The sequence below is a fragment of the Stomoxys calcitrans genome, chromosome 3, assembly GCF_963082655.1.
Source record: "Stomoxys calcitrans chromosome 3, idStoCalc2.1, whole genome shotgun sequence".
Lineage (NCBI taxonomy): Eukaryota > Metazoa > Arthropoda > Insecta > Diptera > Muscidae > Stomoxys > Stomoxys calcitrans.
In genome coordinates this window covers 87151069-87175275 of record NC_081554.1, presented here as the reverse complement: position 1 = coordinate 87175275, position 24207 = coordinate 87151069, and the positions used below count along the sequence as shown (strand labels likewise).

Genomic DNA, 24207 nt, shown 5'->3' with positions numbered 1-24207 from the left:
AATTGTTTAAAATTTTGTAGCTGAATGTAAGATCAATGCTGATTGTCCCTATGACAAGGCGTGTATTAATGAGAATTGCGTCAATCCTTGTACCTACGGCGCCACCCAATGCGGCAGCAATGCTTTGTGCGAGCCACAAAATCACCAAGCCATTTGTGTGTGTCCACCTGGTACCCAGGGCAATCCCTTCACATCTTGCATCACTGGACACTGTCAATACAACGAGGATTGTGCCGATCATGAGGCATGCGATCGTCTGAATCGTGTTTGCCGACCCGTTTGTGACGAGGATACATGTACCGTTAACGCTGTCTGTGTGGCTAGGCGTCATCAGCCGTTGTGTCAATGCCGTGCTGGTTTCACCGGAAATCCATATCAGGAATGTTCGATGCCCAAACAACCGCCGGTGTTGAAACCCAAGCCTGAATGTACCCAAGATGCTGATTGTCCCTCACAGTTAGCCTGTATCCAACAGAAATGCGCCAACCCTTGTGCCACTCCACATGTTTGTACTCCTCGACAAACGTGCACAGTGCTGGACACCTTACCGTTGCGAACAATGATTTGCAAGTGTCCCAGCGATACTATAACCGATAATTCCGGCAATTGTGTGCCCATACAGCACGACGTTAGCGTTGGCTGCCAACACAATGACGAATGTGCGAACACTGAGGTGTGCCAGAGAGGAAATTGTATTGATGCCTGCCGTTTGGAAAGATGTGGTGTCAATGCTCAATGCTCCTCCCGAGATCACTATGCCCAGTGCACTTGCCCCAAGGGATACGAAGGAAATCCTCGCGTCGAATGCAGAGGCGTAACATATGTTCAGCCTAAGATTCCCATACAGGTGGAATGTATCAACAACGATGACTGTCCCAACGACAAGACATGTCGCAACTCGCATTGTATCAATCCTTGTGTTGGAAACCCTTGCGGTCGTGCTGCTTACTGCCATGTACAAAATAGAGAAGCTGTCTGCCGTTGTCCACCAGGTTACACTGGCGATGTAAGACAAGCTTGTGTGCCACGTAAGTATTTTTTTGAGAAGAAAGAGCGAAACTCACGATTCCTAATTTTTGTTTTTTTTTTTGCTTTCTTGCAGCACGTGATGTTATAACCGTCGGATGCAAATCCAACTCGGACTGTCCCACCTCCGAATCATGCTTTAATGAGAAATGTGTTAACCCATGTAACTGCGGGCCCAACGCCGACTGCAAGGTGCGCAATCATCACCCGATTTGCTATTGTAAGCCCGGCTACTCAGGCAATGCTCAATACGGTTGCGCCGTCATTGGTTGTCAATCGGATGATGAATGCTCCAGCGATCAGCAATGTCTCAACAGAGAGTGTGTAAACCCATGCTTGATCAGCGATCCTTGCGCTCTGAATGCTGAATGTTATGGCCGCAATCACAGGGCAACTTGTCGCTGTCCCGCAGGCATGCAAGGAGATCCATTTACACGCTGCATACGTGTGGAGTGTAACTCTGACTATGATTGTGCCTCGAACCAGGCTTGTGTAAGCAACATATGCATTAATCCGTGCCGCGACCAAGATAATCCTTGTGCCCAAAATGCCATATGTCAAGCTCTGCAACACAGGGCTGTCTGCAGATGTCCCGAGAATATGCCGTTGGGTAATCCGTTTGCCTACTGTGAAGTCAGGCCTCAAGAACCAGTCTGCCGTGACGATGGCGATTGCCCCAGCGGATTGGCTTGCATTGATGTGAAATGCCAGAACCCTTGCACTGAGTTGTCACCATGTGCCAGCTCGGCCCAGTGCAGCGTGTTGGACAGCGTGCCTGTCCGCACCATGGTATGTGAATGTCCTGCTTCCTATGTTCCTGATGCGCGCGGCGAATGCAAACAAGTTGTATTGCAAAGTCCACCTGGCTGCACATCGGACTCTGACTGTAACGATCAGGAGGCTTGCATCAATAGACAATGCCGCAATCCTTGCAACTGTGGAACGAACGCCCTATGCCAAGTCAGTAATCACCGTGCCACTTGCTCTTGCCAAGATGGTTTTGAAGGAAATCCCTACACCTTGTGTAGATCAATTGGCTGTCGCGTTGACAGCGAATGTGACTCGGGCAAGGCTTGTGTTAATGGCAATTGCATTAATCCCTGCCTAGTTAACGATCCCTGCGGCATAAACGCTGAATGTTATGTCCAATCGAACCGGGCCATGTGCAGATGTAAGAGTGGCTTCCGCGGCAATGCCTATGAGAGATGCCGCGTTATTGGTTGCCAGTCCAACAATGACTGCCCCTCAGATAAGTACTGCTACAACGAACAGTGTGTTAATCCTTGCGTCTACCAGAACACGTGCTCACCACGAGCCGAGTGCCGAGCCCAAAATCACCTGGCCATATGTCGCTGTCCCGCTGGATTCATTGGTAATCCCTATGTGGACTGTTCACCAGAAATACAACCAACCTGCCGTCTCGATACCGATTGCCCTGCGCGCCTGGCCTGTATTGGCAATGAATGTGTTGATCCTTGCCTGATACTTGAACCCTGCCACCGACCTGCACAATGTGAAGTAACACCCACCTCGCCTGTAAGAACTATGATTTGCGTATGCCCCGATGGCTATATCAGCAGTGGCAGCGGAACTTGCCAACCCACAAAGACTGTCATTGAAGTGGGAGGTTGCATAGCCGACTCCGATTGTCCCAATGACAAATCTTGCGTTAATGGAGTTTGTCGCGATCCTTGCAACTGTGGCCTCAATGCCGAGTGTCGCATTAAAGATCACAAGCCTGTGTGCACTTGTCGCCAGGGCTATGAAGGAAACCCCGAGTTTGAATGCTCCAAAGTTGAATGTTCCATCAATTCTGACTGTCCCACAACCCATGCTTGTCGCAATAATCTCTGTGTACCCGCCTGCCAAGGTGAACAATGTGGTTCGAATGCCCAGTGCTTGGCCATGGATCATCGTGCCGTTTGCCAATGTATTCCGGGCTTCAGAGGAAACGCTCGCATATCATGTACTCCATTGGGTTGCAGAAGTGACAATGAATGTCCCATGGACAAGGCCTGTGTAAACGGAAAATGCGAGAATCCCTGCGAAACGACGGCCGTCTGTGCCATTGACGAAGTATGCAAAGTATACCAACACCATCCACAATGCGCCTGTCCACCCGGAACTGTAGCTAGACGCAATGGCTGTGAAGTTGAGCGTAATATACCGATTTGTCAATACGATGGTGATTGTCCCAGCCAAACTGCCTGCATCAGAGGAGAATGTATCAATCCTTGCAATGCCACCCAACCTTGCGGCGTCAATGCCAAATGCAAGGTCTTGGACACCGTACCTGTTCGAACCATGATCTGTGAATGTTTGGAAGGCTATACCGGAAATGCTGCCATTCAGTGCGACAAACGTGTCGTATGTGTCATCGAAAAGGGCTTTGTGCGTGATATCGATGGACAATGTGTTTGTCCTCCGGGAACCGCTTTGGATATCTATGAGTACTGCACCCCTTGCATAGCCGAACAAGGTTTCAGAATCGATGAGACCGGCCACTGTGTGTGCGCTTTGGAGAAAGGCTTCGTCATAGATGAACGCGGTCATTGTATTTGCCCCACCAACCATGGATATCGTCTGACAAGCAGTGGCGAATGTATACCCGACAACAAGCCCGAATGTGAAACCAACGAGGACTGTGCCGATAACCGCTATTGCCATGGTGAGACCAAGACCTGTGAAGATCCTTGCCTGCTCAAGACCTGTGGTGTCAACGCCTTCTGTAATGCCATCAACCATCGTGCCCAATGCCAATGTATTGCCGGTTATTCTGGTAATCCAGATCTAATATGTAACCATACCAACTTCCGCACTGATTTTCCACGCCCAGACATGGTAGTGTCATGTTTGGCCGATGGTGTCCAAGTCGAAATCCACATAACCGAACCAGCCTTCAATGGTGTGTTGTATGTCAAGGGTCACAGCAAGGACGAAGAGTGCAGACGTGTTGTCAACTTGGCCGGGGAGACGGTGCCACGTACCGAAATTTTCCGTGTACACTTTGGAAGCTGTGGCATGCAGGCTGTCAAGGATGTGGCCAGCTTTGTCTTGGTCATACAGAAACATCCCAAATTGGTGACCTACAAGGCTCAGGCTTACAATATCAAATGTGTCTATCAGACAGGCGAAAAGAATGTCACGCTAGGCTTTAATGTGTCCATGTTGACCACGGCAGGCACCATAGCCAATACAGGTCCACCACCGATTTGTCAAATGAGAATCATAACGCACGAGGGTGAAGAAATCAACTCTGCCGAAATTGGAGATAACCTGAAACTACAAGTGGATGTTGAACCAGCAAGTAAGTATTCCCTTGGATAATGCAAGAAATTTGTTTCTAATTCTCTGCTAACTCATCTCATTCGCAGCTATTTATGGAGGCTTTGCTCGTTCCTGCATAGCCAAGACAATGGAGGATAATGTCGAAAATGAATACATTGTCACCGATGAAAATGGCTGCGCCACCGATCCTTCCATATTCGGCGATTGGGAATACAATCCAGATACCAACAGTCTGTTGGCCAATTTCAATGCCTTCAAGTTCCCCTCATCGGACAACATACGCTTCCAGTGTAACATACGCGTGTGCTTTGGCAAATGTCAACCTGTGAATTGTCGTGGCTACAATGCCTTTGGACGTCGTCGCCGTCGTTCCATTGCTGACAACTCTACCAATGATTCCACGGCCATAGCCACAAACACCGGCATGGAAGGTCAACTACGCGAAGAGATAACCATATCTTCAAACGCCATATTAACATTTGAAAAGAGAACAACAACAGGAGCTAATGATGCAAATAGTGAGTACTTATATTTAGAAAAAAAAAACTAAGATTAGTAAAAACGGGTTCGGGTTCGACAAAACCGAACCTTGTGTACGTACCACAATGGAGTCTGGGTATTTGATTTACGCAAATGCTTATGTCAGTGAATGCATAAGATACCAATGGGCTCAAAGGGTCTAAGCAAGTCAACGATAGAGTTCATAAATGTGATTGACACACAAAATTTTTGCCAAATTGAAGCTTCCAGATGTCAACTCGATAGATGGTTTCATACACTCATTTAATACGAGCTGTCATTCAGGCTCCTGAATGGTGGTTTTCAAGAAATTTTCATTGTGGGGCCTGGCGTTATTGTCCCCACATATCTGCTACTGAGCCTCTACTCAATGGACCACTACTCCTCCTGAAGGATTTTTTTATGGCACCCATGCTTTATAATTTTGCGTATATCTCATAGATGTGAGTTGGTTAGACCATGTACTGCCTCTTCGAAAAAGCCTCCCTAAAAAAAGCCACAGTTTGGTCTAATACGATTCAGGACGACCAATCCGATTGCAGACTAAGGATTTGACTACATGAACAAGGTCCTCAATTTGTATTTTGGCACCCTTGCGGTTCCCAATGGCCGGAAAATGGCAGATTAATCCAGCTATTGAAGCCAGGAAGAAACGTACTCACCGATTTCCCCTCTCTCTCAAGTAGCTAAGGCGCTTGGGGGACTACTCATCCTTGCATATTAACTACAGCATTTACAAGCTGAGTTTTGAACGACACCAAACAGTACCACAAAGCGATCCTCGTGGCTTTTGCATTTCGAAGGGTTTTGATATGGCCAGCCATGTCACGCTTTTTTTTTGAGAGCATTGCCCTCTCACCGGCCTAAAAAATTTGGTCGCGAGTTATTTAAAAAACAACAAAAATCACCATCTTGTGGATAATTTGAAACGGTGAGTAGTTTTAGCACTCTCAATGTAGGACCCAAATATAGTTCAGAACTGACTATATTTAGATATAGCTGCATATAAACCGATCTGCCGATAAAGGGTCTGAAGCCCATAAAAGCATTTTTTTTTTAACCCATTTCGATGAAATTTAAAACAGTGAGTAGTTTTAGGCCTCTCAACAAAGGGGCTATATTTAGATATAACTGCCATATAGACCGATCTCCCGATTAAGGGTCTGAAGCCCATAAAAGCATTATTTTTTAACCGATTTCGCTGAAACAGTGAGTAGTTTTACGCCTCTCAACATAGGGTCCAAAAATATGGTTCAGATCGGACTATATTTAGATATTGCTGCCATATAGATCGATCTGTCGATAAAGGGACTGAAGCCCATAAAAGCTTTATTTTTTATCCGATTTCGCTGAAATTTGAAACAATGGGTAGTTTTACGTCTCCCGACATCCGTCCCAAATATGGTTTTCACCGGATTGCCAGGAAAGGGGGTTTACATATATACCCAAGGTGGGGGGTATCCAAAGTTCGGTCCGGTCGAGCTTAATGCCTCTTTACTTGTTATATAATCATTTTTATACCCTCCACCATAGGATGGGGGGTATACTAATTTCGTCATTCTGTTTGTAACTACTCGAAATATTCGTCTGAGACCCCATAAAGTATATATATTCTTGATCGTCGCGACATTTTATGTCGATTTAGCCATGTCCGTCCGCCTGTCCGTCCGTCTGTCTGTCGAAAGCACGCTAACTTCTGAAGGAGTAAAGCTAGCCGCTTGAAATTTTACACAAATACTTCTTATTAATGTAGGTCGGTTAGTATTGTAAATGGACCATATCGGTTCATGACCTGATATAGCTGTCATATAAACCGATCTTGGGTCTTGACTTTTTGAGCCTCTAGAGTGCGCAATTCTTATCCGATTTGGCTGAAATTTTGCATGACTTATTTTATTCTTACTTTCAACAACTGTGTCAAATAAGGTTCAAATCGGTTCATAACCGGATTAACTACCATATAAACCGATCTTGGATCTTGACTTCTTGAGCCTCTAGAGGTCGTAATTATTATCCGATTTGCCTAAAATTTTGTACGACGGATCCTCTCATAACCATCAACATACGTGTTTATTATGGTCTGAATCGGTCTATAGCCCGATACAGCTCCCATATAAATCGATCTCTCTATTTTACTTCTTGAGCCTCCAAAGGGCGCAATTCTCATTCGAATTGGCTGACATTTTACACAGGTCTCCAACATATAATTTAATTGCGGTCCAAACCGGACCATATATTGATATCGCTCTAATAGCAGAGCAAATCTCTTCTTATATCCTTTTTTGCCTAAGAAGAGATGCCGGGAAAAGAACTCGACAAATGCGATCCATGGTGGAGGGTTTATAAGTTTCGGCCCGGCCGAACTTGTTCATTCTTAAGAAGGTTCTTACTATTAATTTTGTTTTCGTTGCTTCGTTTTTCAGTTAAACCTTCGGCTCAAAGGGTTGAGGATATATGCGTATCGATGGTGGGTTTGATTATTGCCTTGGTAATCACTGCCCTTTTGGCCTTGGTCGCAGTTGCAGTAGCTGTTTCCTGCTGGCTCATGGCCTACAGAAGAAGACCCAAAACCTTGGCACCTCTACCTCATCCACCAGAGTTTCCCAACCCGTTGTTCACCAACCCCGAAGTAGTGCCAGAACCAACACCAGACTATCTATCGTAAGATATAGAAATTTACTCAAATTTAATACAAAATTAAGACGTACAAGTAAAAACTAAAAATCATTTTACTTATAAACACAACACAATCTAGACAATTAAGTACGAAACAAAGATATTGTAAAAAAAAAACACAAATACAACAAACACCAAGTGCAAAAAGTTTTAAACTTCAGTATATGAAAAAAGTTTCGGCCTTAAATAAAAAAAAAATCTGTACATTCAATGCTTTAAACTGTTAACAATTGGAAAAGAAAATTAAAAGTATTCTAAACTATTTTTATGACAAAACAAAAAAATCTATGAGAAAGAAATCGTATAAAATGTAGTAATGATGTAAATTTATGAAAGCAAAAAAAAATCGTAATTTTTTTTCAAATATTGCTTAGAGTAGATGTAAATGAAATGAAAGTGGAGAAAAAAACTAACATGAGAATTTCGAATAGTTTTGGCTCAAAAGCCAACAGGCCTGTAAATATGGAGCAGAAGCCGTATGGAGCAAAAATTGCTAGAATGATTGGATTTTTGTATTAAATTTAAATTAGTTTTATCATATGTGATGTAACCCTCAAAAAACATATATACTGCCAAAGTTATTAAACAACACTGCTTATAGGTTACAATTACATACATATTTAAATGGAAACATTTTTAGCAAGGCGTAAATGAAACGGGCACAAAGTTCAAGCAGGCCGGCTGCATACATAGGCTGAGGCCCATGAGCAGAGGTCCATTGAAGAAACTATTTGAAAATTCTCGTACTAACGACAACTTCTTCATTAGTCAAATTCTGTTTTTTTTTTTTGTAGGTTTTCTTTTTTTTTAGTGAATGTATATAAATAATTTTTTTCTGAAAAGAAACGCAATAGAAATTTTCCAAAAGAAAAATAAAACTGCCAAGTGATTTAAGGTTTTCAGACCCAGTCTGGGGGAAAAAAGTCACTCCTCATGGAATTTAAAATAAATATAAGGGACCTTTTTCTTTCAAAATGCCCAGAAATACTCAACAAGAATGAGGCTATGCTTATTTTTTTTCAAGCCAACTCAGCTAAGCTCCTTCTTCCTCTTCTTCTTCTTTTGTTTTGTTTTTCATAAATTCTTTTAGTTAAGAATTTTCTTTAAAACATCTAGGAAAAGAAAAACCAAACACACACACACACACACCCAATCACCGAAATGAGCCTACTACAAACAATTGGCCCAGTTTTCTTGCTTATCAGGGCGTAAGGATTCTAAGAAGCCTTTACAAAAAAAAAGAGTCCCTTTTCCTTAAACTAGTACTACTACCACTACTACTAAATGTAATAAAGTTAAGTTAATGTAAATGTTTATATTTTTTTTTTTAATAACTGACTAATGGAGGATTTGATTATTAATAATATTTTTTTTTTTTATAATATATAACCAATATTTTTTTTTATAAATAATTGTTTTGTTTAATATTTTAATTTGAAAACAAATGACAATGGCAATAGAAAAAAGATTTGGGGAAATAGAAACAATCAGGGAAAAATCGAATATTTTAATATTCAAAAAGCCAGATGACAGTGTTTGTAAATCGTCCCTATATCATACATCAAGCAGACGGTTAATCTCTCTATGTCAAAAATAAGAGAACAGCTGATTTTAAAGTGTGCAGACAAGTGAAAATATTCGTTGTATGTAATCGACATTTACTGGCTAGAACAGTGTGAAGTTCTTCATCCCTAAGTACCCAAGTACAAAACAAAAAATCTTCAAAAAATATTGGCTTCCAATACAGAAATTATTTTTCAAGTTCCGCTTTAGAATTCGTGGGGGAAAATTAGCTTTGAAATATACTTCTCTTTAAAGCAGCGAAACTAATGGAGAAACTATAGTTTAAAGGACTATTTTCTTCAAAGTGAATCCTTCAAGGAACTCAACAACACTCAATAACTTAATAATAATAAATGGTATATCATACACAATGTATAGTCACTATTTTAAGTCAATTTTCCTAAAGAAAAAATCCATATGAATAACTATATATTTAACAAAAAATATATAAACATAAAAAGACAATCTTAAAGTTAGCAACGAACGACTAAAACGTTTTTCATACTTCACAGACTCATAGTTCATTATAGTTTTTTTTATTTTGTTTCTTCTAATTCTCTAGCCTGCCTTTTATATGTAAATATTAGTGTTTTGTTTTTATTCTCTACTTCAAAGAACCCAGGAAGAACGTTTTAGATAACTATTTTTTTTTTAATTTTTAACTATACTTAAGTTTTATTTATCCTTTGTCTTATGAATATTTAACTAATTCCTACTCTTCTTTGGCTGATTTAGTTTTTTCTTGAGTAATTTTATAATGCTTTTCCTAAATGCCAGGGCTTTTTTTATATTTTTTTCTTTTTTAAAAAGAGAATCACCATTCTCTCCATAAGAAACTGTCACAAATGCTTATTAAAGTTTAATTTTTAGTTTAGGTTACTGCAATAGTTTCGAACTACTTTTACTTTTCTTTTGTTCTTTTTTTTCAAAAACTTTTTAATTATTTATGATTTTTTATTTTAATGACTTTATGTACTTTTTGCACTGGCGTTTAATTTTATTTTTTATTTGTGTCTATTTAATTTATATATAAAAAAAAACGAAAAAACCTTTAAAAAAAACAAAACTTTGTATATTAAATAGTTAAATTAAATTTTAAAGAATGTATAAATAAAATCGAAATTATATTAATATTATTAATAAAATGCATAAATGAAAAACTAATATTAAAAAAATAAATAAAATATTAAAAATAATTGTGTATATGCTTTTGATTTTGTTGATGGTAACAAGTTGTTGTAGCAGTTTATTGTGTTCTATCTTTCGTCTGCTTGATTCTGTTGAGTTTCAAGACCCAGTCCGTCCACAGGGATCTGGGTCTGATTCGAGTGGGTCTGGCCGGGCAGTTAAACAGGTGACGTGTATTGTGCGGTCACTGGTTACAATCGGGACATACATCTTGCACGTCGGCATCAATCCTAGCTCTGTAGGAATTGAGGCGTTTGCATCTGCCGGAACGTAATTGAGCCAGAACAACTCTGGTTTGCCGGGGGAGGTCGATTTCTTCGGGTGCAATGGGTGGCGGTCGTTCTCCAAGGACTACATTCGCCCGGTAGTCAGTTACCGCATCTGCCACCGTGTCTGCATGAATGTTGTTTAGACCCGCTTGATATGCCGCTTGATCTAGAGGTTCTCTCTTGTAGCGATGAACCTCACGCTCTAGATCATGTAGATCTACCTTAAAGCTTCTGGGCGGTGGATATCTATCCACAAGATGATGATTTGGATGGTTTCTTCGATTCGACAGCCCAAAAGGTATTGCTTGGACAGCATGTAGTGATAAGATCATTGTCTCCTGATGGAGGTGGTCCACATGAGAACTGAGGAGACAGCCCGTCGCAGTTCGGAGGGCAGCATTCTGACAGATCTGAATATTATTCCACTACGTGTCACAAAGTTGACGAGACCACACTGGCGCTGCATAACTTACCACAGACCAGCCAATTGCTTGGTACGTGGTCAACAAGGTTTCTTTGTCTGCACCCCAAGTGCTGCCAGCAAGTGACTTGAGGACCTTGTTTCTACTTTTGACTTTATCACAGATTGCTGTGGCATGTGGGGAGAATGTGTAAGAGCTGTCAAATGTGACGCCAAATATTTTGGGACACTTGATGGTCGGAATCATTTCTCGATCGACCATCACAGTCAGCTCAGTATTCACCTCACGCGTATTTGTAGTGAATAATGTGGCTGAAGATTTGGTGGCAGATTTCTTGCAGCGAAATTTAAGGCAAGTTCGTTGAGGTAGACGTTTAACCTATCGCAGATGTCATCAATGGGAGGGGGCCTGATGCCATGATCGTACAATCGTCCGCATATGACATGATCTCTATGCCGCCTGGAGGGGGTGGAATGGAGGATAGGTAGAGGTTAAACAGTGCCGGAGATATCACCCCACCTTGGGGAACTCCCTATTTCACCCTACGGTGTTTCGACTTCTTATCCCTAAATTCCACAAATGACTGGCGACCACACAGATAATTCGCGACCCATCGCTTTAGGCCTGGCTGGGGGGACATGTTGGCGATGTCCTCAAATAATTTGGCATGGCTGACCGTTTCGAATGCCTTCGACAGGTCCAGTGCCACAAGGACCGTCCTATCACATGGACTGGGCTAATTGAAGCCACTTCAAATGTGTGCGATGATGGCATGCAAAGCTGTTGTTGTGCTGTGCAGTCTTCGAAATCCATGTTGATTTTCCTACGAGGAAAATGACATTCGTAACTTCGCCCACGGTAAATTGTGATGGCTGTTCATCGACTCGGAGACCACGAATACGGCGAATGGCTCTCCTCCTTGCCCTGACTCTCTCGGGATGCACAATAAATTGACGGTTGAACAGCCTGCCATCCCGTCTACCGGGGTTCGAGAGTGACTTAACAGTAGACCACAGTTTGCCTACACCGGTGCTTAAGTTACATTGCTCCAAATGTTCCAGCCACAAATTCCGCTTATGTTCGTTGACTACCCTGTTTATTTCCAGATTCAGCTCGCTGATTCTCGGGTGGTCGGTCGATGGTGAGAATAATGGGGAGGTAGTCTGACCCCAAAGAGATGACGGCTTGCCAGGATACGTCACTCAGGAGATCAGGGGATGCAATGGAGATGTCTGGCGAGTGGCTGCACCTCCTCGTAATCCTAGTGGGGGCATCCTCATTCACCGTGCAAAACGTGGAGCTTTCAATCTGCTCTGCCAAAGCTATGCCACGCTGGTCGTTACCCAGGGGAGAATGCCATCACGTGTGATGCGCATTAAAATCCCCTAGAACCAGACGATTATGGCTAGATAGCAATCCACTTATGTCAGGGTTGTAAACCTGGCCATAAATCGGGACGCAGAACAGGCAGCCTTTGCGGATGCGGATTCCATCGGGTTAATCCGGTGCGTACAACCGGCTGCCATGGGATTGCTGGTAACAAGTAAGAGCATGCTAAGTTCGGCCGGCCGAATTTTATATACCCTCCACCATGGATCGCATCTGTCGAGTTCTTTGCGCAGTATCTCTTTTTAGGCAAACAAAGAATAATGAATATGGAGGGAGGAGGAGGTGGAGCTATATTAAGTTATTGTCCCATTCGGGGCTCAAGAAGCAAAATCGGGAGATGGGTTCATATGGGAGCTGTGTCAAGCTATAGATCGATTCAGACCATATTGCACACGTATGTTGAAGGCCATGGGTGAAGCCGTTGTACAAAGTATGTGCCAAATCGGATAAGAATTGCGCTCTCTAGAGTCTCAAGAACTCAAGACCCAAGATCGGATTATATAGCGGCTATATCAGGTTATGGACCGATTTGAACCATACCTCGCACAGTTGTTGGAAGTGATATCACAACATTATGTGCAAAATTTCAGTCAAATCGGATAAGAATTCCGCCTTCTAAAAGCTCAATAAGTCAAGACCCAAGATCGGTTTATATGGCAGCTATACCAGATTATGAACCGATTTGAACCATACTTAGCACAGTTGTTGGAAGTGATATCAAAACACTATGTGCAAAATTTTAGTCAAATCGGTCGAGAATTGCGCCCTCTAAAGGTCAAGAAGTCAAGACCCAAGATCGGTTTATATGGCAGCTATATGAAAACATGGACCGATTTGGCCCATTTACAATCCCAACCGACCTACACCAATAATAATAAGTACGTGTGCAAAATTTCAAGCGGCTAGCTCTACTCCTTCAAAAGTTAGCGTGCTTTCGACAGACAGACGGGCGGACGGCGGACATGGCTAGTTCTACTTAAAATGTCACGACGATCAAGAATATATATACTAATGGGGTCTTAGACGCATATTTCGAGGTGTTACAAACAGAATGACGAAATTAGTATAGGTATAGGTAGTTAAGTTCGGCCGGACCGAACTTTAGATACCCACCACCTCGGGTATATATGTAAACCACCTTTCATCAAAATCCGGTGAAAATTGCATACCTTATTTCCCACAGCCGTTATATCGAAATATGTTCCGATTATGACCAAATACTAATAAGTACAAGTCATTGTTCAATTGTGTATAACAAAATATTGGTCTTTTTAGTAGCTATATATAAAAATAAACCGATCTGAACCATATACAACATGGATGTGGAAAAGCCTAACATAAGTTACTGTGTCAAATTTCAATTAAATCGGATAATAAAAGAGCCTTTTTTGGGGCCAAGACTTTAAATCGAGATATCGGTCTATATGGCAGCTATATGCAAATCTTGATCGATCTAGACGAAATTGCAGAAATATATTGAGGGGCTTAACTTAACTCTCTGTCCCAAATTTCGGCGACATCGGACAATAAATTCGCTTTTTATGGCCCCAAAACCTAAAACCGAGAGGTCGGTCTATGTGGCAGTATATTCAAATCTGGACCCATCTGTGCCATATTGCAGAAGTATGTCAAGGGGCTTAACTTAACTCGCTGTCCCAAATTTCGGCGACATCGGATTATAAATGCACCTTTTATGGGCCCAAAACCTTAAATCGAAGGATCGGTCTAATGGCAGCTATATCCAAAACTGATCCGATCGGGGCCAAATTGAAGAAAGATGTCTAAGGGCCTAAGGCAACTCACTGTCCTAAATTTCGGTAAAATCGGATAATAAATGTGGCTTTTATGGGCCTAAGACCCTTAATCGGAGGATCGGTCTATATGGCAGCTCTATCTAAATCTGAACCGATTTGAGCCAAATTGACAAAGGATGTCGAAGGGTCTAACACAACTCACTGTCCTAAATTTCATCAAAATCGGATAATAAATGTGGCTTTTATGGGCCTAAGACCCTAAATCGGAGGATCGGTCTATATGGCAGCTATATCCAAATCTGGACCGATCTAGGCCAAATTGACGAAGGATATCGAAGGGCCTAACATAACTCACTGTCCTAAATTTAGGGAAAATCGGATAATAAATGTGGCTTTTATAAATCTAAGACCCCAAATCGTCGGATCGGTATATATGGGGGCTATATCAAGATATAGTCCGACATAGCCCATCTTCGAATTTAACCTGCTTATGGACAAAAAAAAGAATCTGTGCAAATTTTCAGCTCAATATCTCTATTTTAAAAGACTGTAGCGTGATTTCAACAGACAGATGGACGGACATGTCTAGATCGTCTTAGATTTTTACGCTGATCAAGGTTATATATATACTTTATAGGGTCGGAAATGGATATTTCGCCCATCCTTCGGTGGTGTGTATAAAAAAGAGAAGTCCTGTAGGTGCAGCTACACTCGTAGACTGTGGACACTGGAGACAGCAGAGTGACAACTGAAAAGACTGTTTTTATAACCTACACCACCACTGTGGTACAGGATATTATAAGTTTGTGCATTTGTTTACAACGCTAAGAAGGAGTAGAGCTAGACCCATTGATAAGTATACCGATCGACTCAGAATCACTTTCTGATTCGATTTAGCCATGTCCGTCTGTCCGTCTGTGAGTCCATGTATTCTTGTAATCAAAGTACAGGTCGTATTTGTTGTTCAATCCCCACGAAATTTTGCACATATCACCTTTTTGGCCCAAGGACAAACTCTATTGATTTTGGTTAAAATCGGTTCAGATTTAGATATAGCTCCCATATATACGTATCGCCCAATTTGCACTTAAATTGCCTTAGTAGCTACAATTTTCAACAGATCTGCACAAAATTTGGCACGAACTGTTTTTAATATATCTTCAAAATTTCTGTTTGTTTCTCTTTCGAAACGAGCTCAATGATCGGAGATGCAAATGGAAAAGGAAAGCCAAAGATAGCAACACACACCAACCCCTATGGTACGCGTTTCGTCTTTGGTTAGAAGACTTTTCAACCACATTAGGTGCGATGGCTTCAAGGGCCGTGCGTTGGTATGTTGTATTTGAATCGTATTAATAGCGTGAGTCCCCTCGTATCCTGTGGAAAATGGATTCGCATCAAAAGTCTCAACATGTCCTCCGTTGTCTCTGCTCTCACTCCCATGTCGTCTACTAAAGTTTCAGTTTGGACATTGGTTTTTGAGAGAAACTATTTCTATATTACACTTACGTTTGCCTCTAGGTCATTTGACATCAATTTGTTGGCCAGGAAAGGAAAAAGTGTACAATTGCAATAACATAGAAATCTCTTCGTGTTTCTGATTTTTTGGATCTATCAGCTTTACTTACTTTTATACCCACCACCGAAGGATGGGGGTTTACTCATTTTGTCATTCCGTTTGCAACACCTCGAAATATTCTTAACCAGTGTAAAAATATAAGATGATCTAGCCATGTCCGTCCGTCTGTCTGTTGAAATCACGCTACAGTCCTTAAAGATAGAGATATTGAGCTGAAATTTTGCACAGATTCTTTTTTTATCCATAAGCAGGTTAAGTTCGAAGATTAGCTATATCGGACTATATCTTGATATAGCTCCCATATAGACCGATCCGCCGATTTAGAGTCTTAGGCCCATAAAAGCCACATTAGTTATCCGATTTCGCTGTAATTTGCGACAGTGAGTTGTATTAAGCCAGTCGATATCCTTCTTCAATTTGGCCCAGATGGGTCCAGATTTGAATATAGCTGCCATAGAGACTGATTTCCCGATTTAAGGTTTTGGGCCCATAAAAGGCGCATTTATTGTCCGATTTTCTTAAAATTTGGAACAGTAAGTTGTGTAGGCTATTCGACATCCTTCTTCAATTTAGTCCAGATCGGTCTAGATTTGGATATTGCTGCCATATAGACCGATCTCTCGATTTGAGGTTGTGGGCCCATAACAGGCGCATTTATTGTCCGATGTCGCCGAAATTTGGGACAGCGAGTAAGGTTAAGCCGCCTTACATATTTCTGCAATTTGGCCCAGATCGGTCCAGATTTGAATATAGCTGCCATATAGACCGATCCGCCGATTTAGGGTCTTAGGCCCACAAAAGCTACATTTATTATCCGATTTTGCTGAAATTTGAGACAGTGAGTTATGTTAGGCCCTTCGACATCCTTCTTCAATTTGGCTCAGATCGGTCCAGATTTGGATATAGCTGCCATATAAACCGATCTCTTGATTTCATGTCTTGCGGTCATAAAAGGCGCATTTATTGTCCAATGACGTCAAAATTTGGTACAGTGAGTTAAGTTAAGCCCCTCGACATACTTCTGCAATATGGCACAGATTGGTCCAGATTTGGATATAGCTGCCATATAGACCGATCTCTCGATTTAAGGTTTTGGGGCCATAAAAGGCGCATTTATTGTCCCATGTCGCCGAAATTTGGGACAGTGAGTTGTGTTAGGCTCTTCGAAAGTTTTCTGCAACTTGGTGCGAATTGGTTCAGATTTGGATATAGCTGCCATATAGACCGATATCTCGATTTAAAGTCTTGGCCCCATAAAACGAGCATTTATAATCCGATTTCACTGAAGTTTGACACTGTGACTTATGTTAGGCTTTTCGACATCCGTGTTGTATATGGTTTAGATCGGTTTTTTTAGATATAGATGCTAAAAAGACCAATATTTTGTTAAACACTTTTGAACAATGACTTGTACTTATAAGTATTTGGGCCAAATCGGAACATATTTCGATATAGCTGCTATGAGGCATAAGGCATGCATTTTCACCGGATTTTGACGAAAGGTGGTTTACATATATACCCGCGGTGGTTGGTATCCAAAGTTCGGCCCGGCCGAACTTAATGCCTTTTTACTTGTTATATATAAGAAGATGAAGATATGTTCAATTTGTCAACGTCGTGCTTGGTTTTTTCTATGGATGTAGGAGCTCAAAAATTTAGTTTAGAGGATCGATTTATATGGGAACTGATTGGAAGCAAAAGCTTAGTATGTCCGATTACGACGATCAGAAATTTTTTCAGGGGTGGTTATCCCCTAACAATTGCTGGCTACATTTGTGAGGCATCCAGCCATGTTAAAACTTATCTACCAAGTGATGTCGCCATGCGGTACATCGCTCGGACTCGCCATAACAAAGAACGCCCCTTATCATTGAGCTTAAATATTATCGGACTGCACTCATTGATATGAGAGAAGTATTCCCTGTTCCTAAATGGAATGTTCATGGCAAATTTAGTAGTAAACACACTACTGCAACAATCTACAACAATACGAATTTCAGCTGGATAGAACTACGGATGCTCACCGCCATGGGTGTATATCTTATTCAAATTTTATAGAAATTTGTAGTAAACGTCATAAACCTCGAAAAAGCTCTGCTACTTGTTTAGTTTCGACACCAAATTTTATGATGAAAAATGTTTACTTTAAACCTTTTTATAGTAGCAGTTTAACCACCGTAAGATATTCACAAATGCCACTAGCGTTATTGAGGGGAACGTTAATTTAATTTAAAGACTGCTGTTTGATAAAACAGCAATTACGATCCCGGCACGGAATAGCTGTGAGCAACACACAGGCTGGAACAGTGAGGTCCGATCAGTGTGGTGTTCATTGCTATCATGAGAAGCTTAGCTGCGAGCTACCGGACGCGTCTACAGATTGCGGATAGTGGAATGCTCCATACGGCAATCGCAGACAATCAGCTGTATCGAGCGTAGAGTCTCAGTGAGAGGCCGGGCGGCACCGACTCTTGCACAAATACTGAGTGCCTATGATGCTCGATATGTCAAGGCGAGTTACTGGCGCCTTTAAATAATCAATGACCACAATGTTCCCGCGGCGATCTCTTTTTTGGACCGGAACGAGCTTGCTCTGCTATTAGAGCTTAACGAGAATCGCCACCACCACAAGAAAATGTGGCTACAACAACGACAACACAGCAATTTCGAAAGGTAATTCTTATTATTTTAGTACTAAAATTTCCATGAATTACACTAATCTATCTATAACAACCTCTTTCTATATCTATCTATTTATATAACAACCTCTTTCTTTATTCTTTAATATCCGCAATAGCCATTTGGCGATTCGTCTTCCCGTGCGAACAACCCATGATTTATTTAAATCACCTTCGCCCAACGAAGAGATTGTGTTTGGAATTTGGTCAATTATTAACTTAATCGAATGTGTATCGATTTAAATGCTTATAATCGAATAACAAAGTAATCGAGAAAAGTACCATCCCTAATTTGTAAATAATTTGTTGTTTCTATGTATAGTCGTTGCGTCTGAGCTTTGAGTGTTTTGTGTTTGTTTTTTCAAATTTTTATGTGATACAATTTGATTGATTCAAGTGAAGAAAAATACTTATATCATACGTTCTGGTGTTTCGAGAAAAAGAGACGCCCCAATAGTTTCCACACAATATTTACGGGTTGCAATGACATCGCCTTGGGGAAATTTATGCCGTGTATGTGGAAGTCCAGCCGAATATGATATATTTGACAAAATTCCTGTTTATCTACATTCAAGTTCCAAGGACTATATGCACTGGCAATCTCCCATATATGAGCTAATGCAAGATACCATTGGATTAAGGGTAAGTCGTAAGTCAGATGCAAAAACCTTTTGGATGGGTTGCAAGGGATGATTAAAAAACAAAGGAGAAAGTATTGGATTTATATTCGGTAGTAGAAGGGGTATGTATTAAAATAAATGCTTATACCATAAGTTTTGCTTATATCTTTGTTGACCTTGTGCATTCCTGTATTAAGATATAAATTTTCTGATATAACTGCTATGATGCTTTTATTTCAAAGAGTCCTAGTATTTGGATAAATATAGATTCGTGTAAGATAATACAAGGTGTACTATGAGTAACAATCAGCACAAGGCTTAAACAAATTTAATATTCGTAGTTCTCCTTGCTGCTATCCATATCTGCGTGCATTCCGTTGTTGGACGCTGAAGATTTTCTAGAAACGCGCTTCAGTTGTAATCGATTGTCTAGTTGGCATTAGTATGTCGTATATATCTCCAGTATGGAAAGACATAAAAACCATTTTCATTCCAAAAGCAGTAGAATTGTACCACACAAAAGTAAATGGTCCCAATGCAACCGGTTTTACGTACTGGATCGCCCCGTGGAAGTCCTGCCGCCTCATCGTACAACACTTTACTACAACATCCTAATGGGCCTCTTGTGCGCTCTAAGTACCAAACAGTTACCTCAAAAAAGAAAATCAAAGTAAGGAATTCTGTGCTACTAACAAAATCTCTACATTTTTTCCATACCAAGCCCCTATTTCAATTCCAATCTGGTATTGTGTCCCTCACATAAGTGCCGGTTTCTGTTAGCCACCAAAGCCAGGCGATGTAGGAAATGCTCCAAAGTCTCATCATCTTCCTCACATGTCCTCCTTTCACTTGCCGCACCTGTTTTGCATAAGTGAGCTCGAAATCTTACGTGTCGCGCTATGATACCGAAAGCTTTGCTGGTCTCCTTCTTACTTCCTTTCAGTACTAGCCTCTTCTTCTCACGATTCAGATCTCCCCATAGGATTGTCGCCTTCCACAGTGTTACATACGCGTTCGTAGCCCACGGCTTTTACTCGAACTGCGTTGGCCCGAGAGGTGTCGTCTGGCCATCACTGCCAAATCGTCTGCTCTTTCATTCCTCCTTGCTAAACAATGTGAATTGTGCTATTCCCAGCAAATGCGTTAATCTCCTAACACTCCAAGACTGTTCGTGACCTTACCGTCCTGGTTATTATTCTTTTATGACCAGTTTACTGTCCGTAAAGATGTTCACACTCAACGAGCTCGCGTTAATACGACGCCACCTCACGCTTCCGTGATCGCTCGTATCTCTGCTTTCAGGACCGTGTTATGGTCAGACAGTCGGAAACAGTTCTCACTCCCTGGATTCTCAATGTGGACCCGAGTACTCACTCCATCCTCTAGCTTTGATCCATCTATGTAGCATGAACTTCCATATGGCAATTCCAAAGTTTCGTCAATACAATACTGTCGCTGGAAGCAGTACCACGTACTGAATCTCTAAGTGAGACAAGAATCAGGCGTTCCTCTAATTTTGATCTCTTCCCTACTGTTGGGGGCTAGTTGTTGTTTTAGCCACATTTTCATGTGGAGGTGGCGAACCTCGTCAAACCCCTGTAGGTGAGCAAGCTCGTTCCGGTCAAAAGGAACGATCGCCGCGCTATTAGTTATTTAAAGGCGCTGATTCTCCGCGGTATCGCGCCGGGTAGCTCGCAGCTAGGCTTCTCGTGACAGCAATGAACACCACACAAATGAGAGCTCAATGTTCCAGGCTGTGTGGTGCTCACAGCTATCTCGTGTCCGTATTGTTGTTGTAGCAGTATTTTGTATTTTATTTTTCTTCTGCTTGGTTTTGTTGAATATCCAGATCCAGGAAATGTGGAGGTGGCGATCCTCGTCGAGCTCTAATAGCCAAGCAAGCAAGACCGGAACGGTCTATACGACTCATCGCCGCCGGAGCATGGTAGCCATTGGTTATTTAAAGGCGCCAATAACTCGCTTTGTCGTATCGACCATCATAGGCACTCAGTACTTAAGCAAGAGCCGGTGCTGCCCGGCCTCTCACTGAGACTCTCCGCTCGAAACAGTTGATTGTCTGCGACTGCCTATGCAGCTACTCCGTATGGAGCATTCCACTATCCGCAACCTGTGGACGCCCGGTAGCTCGCAGCTAAGCTTCTCTTGACAGCATTGAGCACCACACAGATCGGACCTCAATGTTGCAGCCTGTGTGGTCCTCTCGTCATTTTTGACTACTTTAGGAGCTTGAAATGGCTGACTACAGGAGACTTTTACCAATAAGAGCTCTTCTTCGTTGCATTGGTGACTTTTGTTTTGTGTTTTTACCCCGCAGTTGGATGTTATTTTAAGGTGTTAGCAAAAGAATGACGAAGATTGTATTCCTCACCACTATGGTGGATGAAGAGAAATAGAATAAGCAATGAATTATACAGAACTATACTACACTCGCTAGGTTTTGGCATACTTATTTAAAAACCTTAATGATTCATTCTGAGGTTAGCATGTCCAATTCCTGATTTATTTTAAAACTTATATATGTATATATCTTGTTCTTTATCTCTTTTCCCCTTAGATCTCAAAGGACGATGGTCTTCCCCAACATATATGCGCTCTTTGCATATCCTACTTAAAACATGCATTCACGTTTCGCGAGAAGGCCATTGAAATATGCTTGAATTTCCTTGCTGTTAAGGAATACCATGCAATTCTTAAGGGCGAAACGGAATGGAACTACCCCAAGGCGGTGAATGACATTCTTGCGGGCAACAATAAAACATCCATCATCAATGACAATAACACAATGACACGTACAGCACCGGCGAATAATGTCGCCGAGGAGAATGAGAATACCGCAAAATGTTTTTACAAAGATCAGAACAAAGTAAACAAAAGACTGATAACAAGTGGACAGGTTAATGACAACAGTAACATGGCAAGAGTTTTAACAAATCAAACCAAGAGTTGTCTAAACTACCTGTTGGACTTGTACGAAAATCCAGAATGTTATGAACGAATACGGGGAATTGCCCGTCAGAGAAGGCAGAAAAATGTTGCCGCGGCAAGCACAACAGCTGGATATTTTAGCAAAAAACGACAAAATTACGAAGACGAAATATCTCGAAACATATCTAGCGATGAATACGTCGAGCACGAATCGAACGGGGAGAGTATAGCTGCAGGTGGCAATGGTGAAGGCACTGGTTCCCAGAAAACCAATAACATATTCACATACAAGGAGAAAATCTTCGAGGAAGACGACATCATGGACATGGATGAATTGAAGGATCTAGTAAACATTAACATCGAATCCACATGCAAGGAGCACAAGTGCAAATATTGCTCACGTCGCTTCATGTTCGAAGAGACCATACAGGAGCACCTAAAGACTTGCGTTGACTTTAAGTTTGCCGAATTCTTCGAAGAGATTAAGAATCTGATGTACATAAAACGTAATAAGGAAATATCTCCGCACGAGTTCACAAGACGCATGATATTCAGCATACGCAAGACTTGTGTGTGGCTCAAGGAAAATTTGATGGACACAACTTTGCCAGATTTGTTGCAGAGTAACGACTCAGCTGTCACCGAGGAGACTACTGAAGCTAAGCGCAACGAAGAAAGGAAGAAATCAAATGAGAGTAAACATGAAAACATACAAAATTGCTTGGTGGAATCAACAGAACGTCGCCCATGTCCTATAAATGCTAGCAATAACATACTACATGTCATTGGTTCCTCTACGGCAGCGAAGATTGGACAGCCCCTTCATAAGGTGAATAAAACTGTCATAGCCTCTTCGTTTTTGCAAGAGCAGCCAGTAGCAGCACCTTTTAGACAAACACCCATAAATATAAGTAATAACATTTTACATGAAATCGAAAGATCGGAAATGATTTTGAAAAAGCCCATTGCGATATTGGCCACAAGTGGTTTGAATAATAGTATGCCAAAAATATCTCCAACTGCCACAAAAAATCATAATCCCGAGCGCTTAGCATTTCTGGAAAAACTACAAAATGCTGCCAAACCCATAACTCTCTCCCCGCTAACATTGGGCACAACAACTCCGGTTCAGGAGAAAGTTCCACTAATTTCGGTGCGACAAGATCTAATGGAAACGACAACAACTACAACCACAACAACGAGTACACGAAGAACCCATGTTTCTCCACTTTTGGATCTTTTGCAAAACAATACCAAAGCACTGAATTCCTCCACTAATCCCCTACTAAGTACGCCCTGCGCACGTTGTCCCACGTGCGATCTCTTGTTTGAGACTTTAGATGCTTTAGAGATTCACAATGCCTTAAAGCATAATGCAATGACAGCCAGTGCAGGTAATGGCAATGGCACTCGTGCATCATCAACTGGCGTGGATCCAAGCTATGTCGACAAAGAGGCTGAACACAAACGTATTATATCCCTATTCGAAAATGATGACGAATTTTAAGCAAAAGAGCCAAAACATCCTTTTAATGGTCTATGAGACTTTTAGATGTTTGCACACACACACATATGTGTGTGAACTGATTATAACGAAATTATTTCGCTGGAGCCGCCAATGTTTGATGGGTATCTTTTACAAATCGTGATATTTATTTGTTTTTATTTTTAATTTTGACTATTTCTCGACTACGATGTTCTCTAAACCGTTTACATTTTTTACTTTCTATGCTGTTTTTTATGTATATTTTTGTTTTTTTTACTTAATGACTATTGCTATAACGAACAAATTTTCAAACAAGTTACGTACTCCTTACGTATGGATTAGACCTAATGCAAAGTTTACCACTATTAGACTTGTTATTAGTAATTTATTACCTGCATTCATACAACATGCCATTGTATTTGAGTAATTATCGAAAAATTAAATAAACAAAAATTAAATATTTCAATGTGAGATTAAATATTTATGACATTTTCTTTTGCACCCACACTATGTTGTTGTTGTTGTTGCAGCAGTTTATTTTGTTCTATCTTTCGTCTGTTTGATTCTGTTGAGTGTCAAGACCCAGGAACTCTGCGACTAAGATGGGGTGCGTCCACAGGGATCTGGGTCTGAGTCGGGTGGGTCTGGCCGGGCAGTTAAACAGGTGACGTGTATCGTGCGGTCCCTGGTTTCAATCGGGACATACATCTTGCACGTCGGCATCAATCCTAGCTCTGTGGAAATTGAGGCGGCTGCATCTGCCGGAACGTAATTGAGCCAGAACCACTCTGGTTTGCCGGAGAG

General features: G+C 41.5%; 2 protein-coding genes across 2 annotated transcripts in view; both read left to right on the top strand.

Moving 5' to 3' along the window:
- LOC106085046 (uncharacterized) overlaps nt 1–7906 on the top strand; it is a 319563-nt gene extending 311657 nt beyond the window's left edge. Inside the window, 4 exon segments of the mRNA XM_059364246.1 lie at nt 21–1028; nt 1103–4333; nt 4401–4832; nt 7257–7906. Of these exon segments, the coding sequence (XP_059220229.1) occupies nt 21–1028; nt 1103–4333; nt 4401–4832; nt 7257–7498 (4913 nt within the window). The 3' untranslated portion in view covers nt 7499–7906.
- Nucleotides 7907–18655: 10749 nt separating this feature from the next.
- LOC106085058 (uncharacterized) lies at nt 18656–23881 on the top strand. The gene is made up of 2 exons (XM_013249088.2): nt 18656–18993; nt 21547–23881. Exons 1-2 carry the CDS (start codon nt 18835–18837, stop codon nt 23422–23424), a joined length of 2037 nt encoding a protein of 678 aa, XP_013104542.2. The 5' UTR covers nt 18656–18834; the 3' UTR covers nt 23425–23881.
- The last annotated feature ends 326 nt before the right edge of the window (nt 23882–24207 follow it).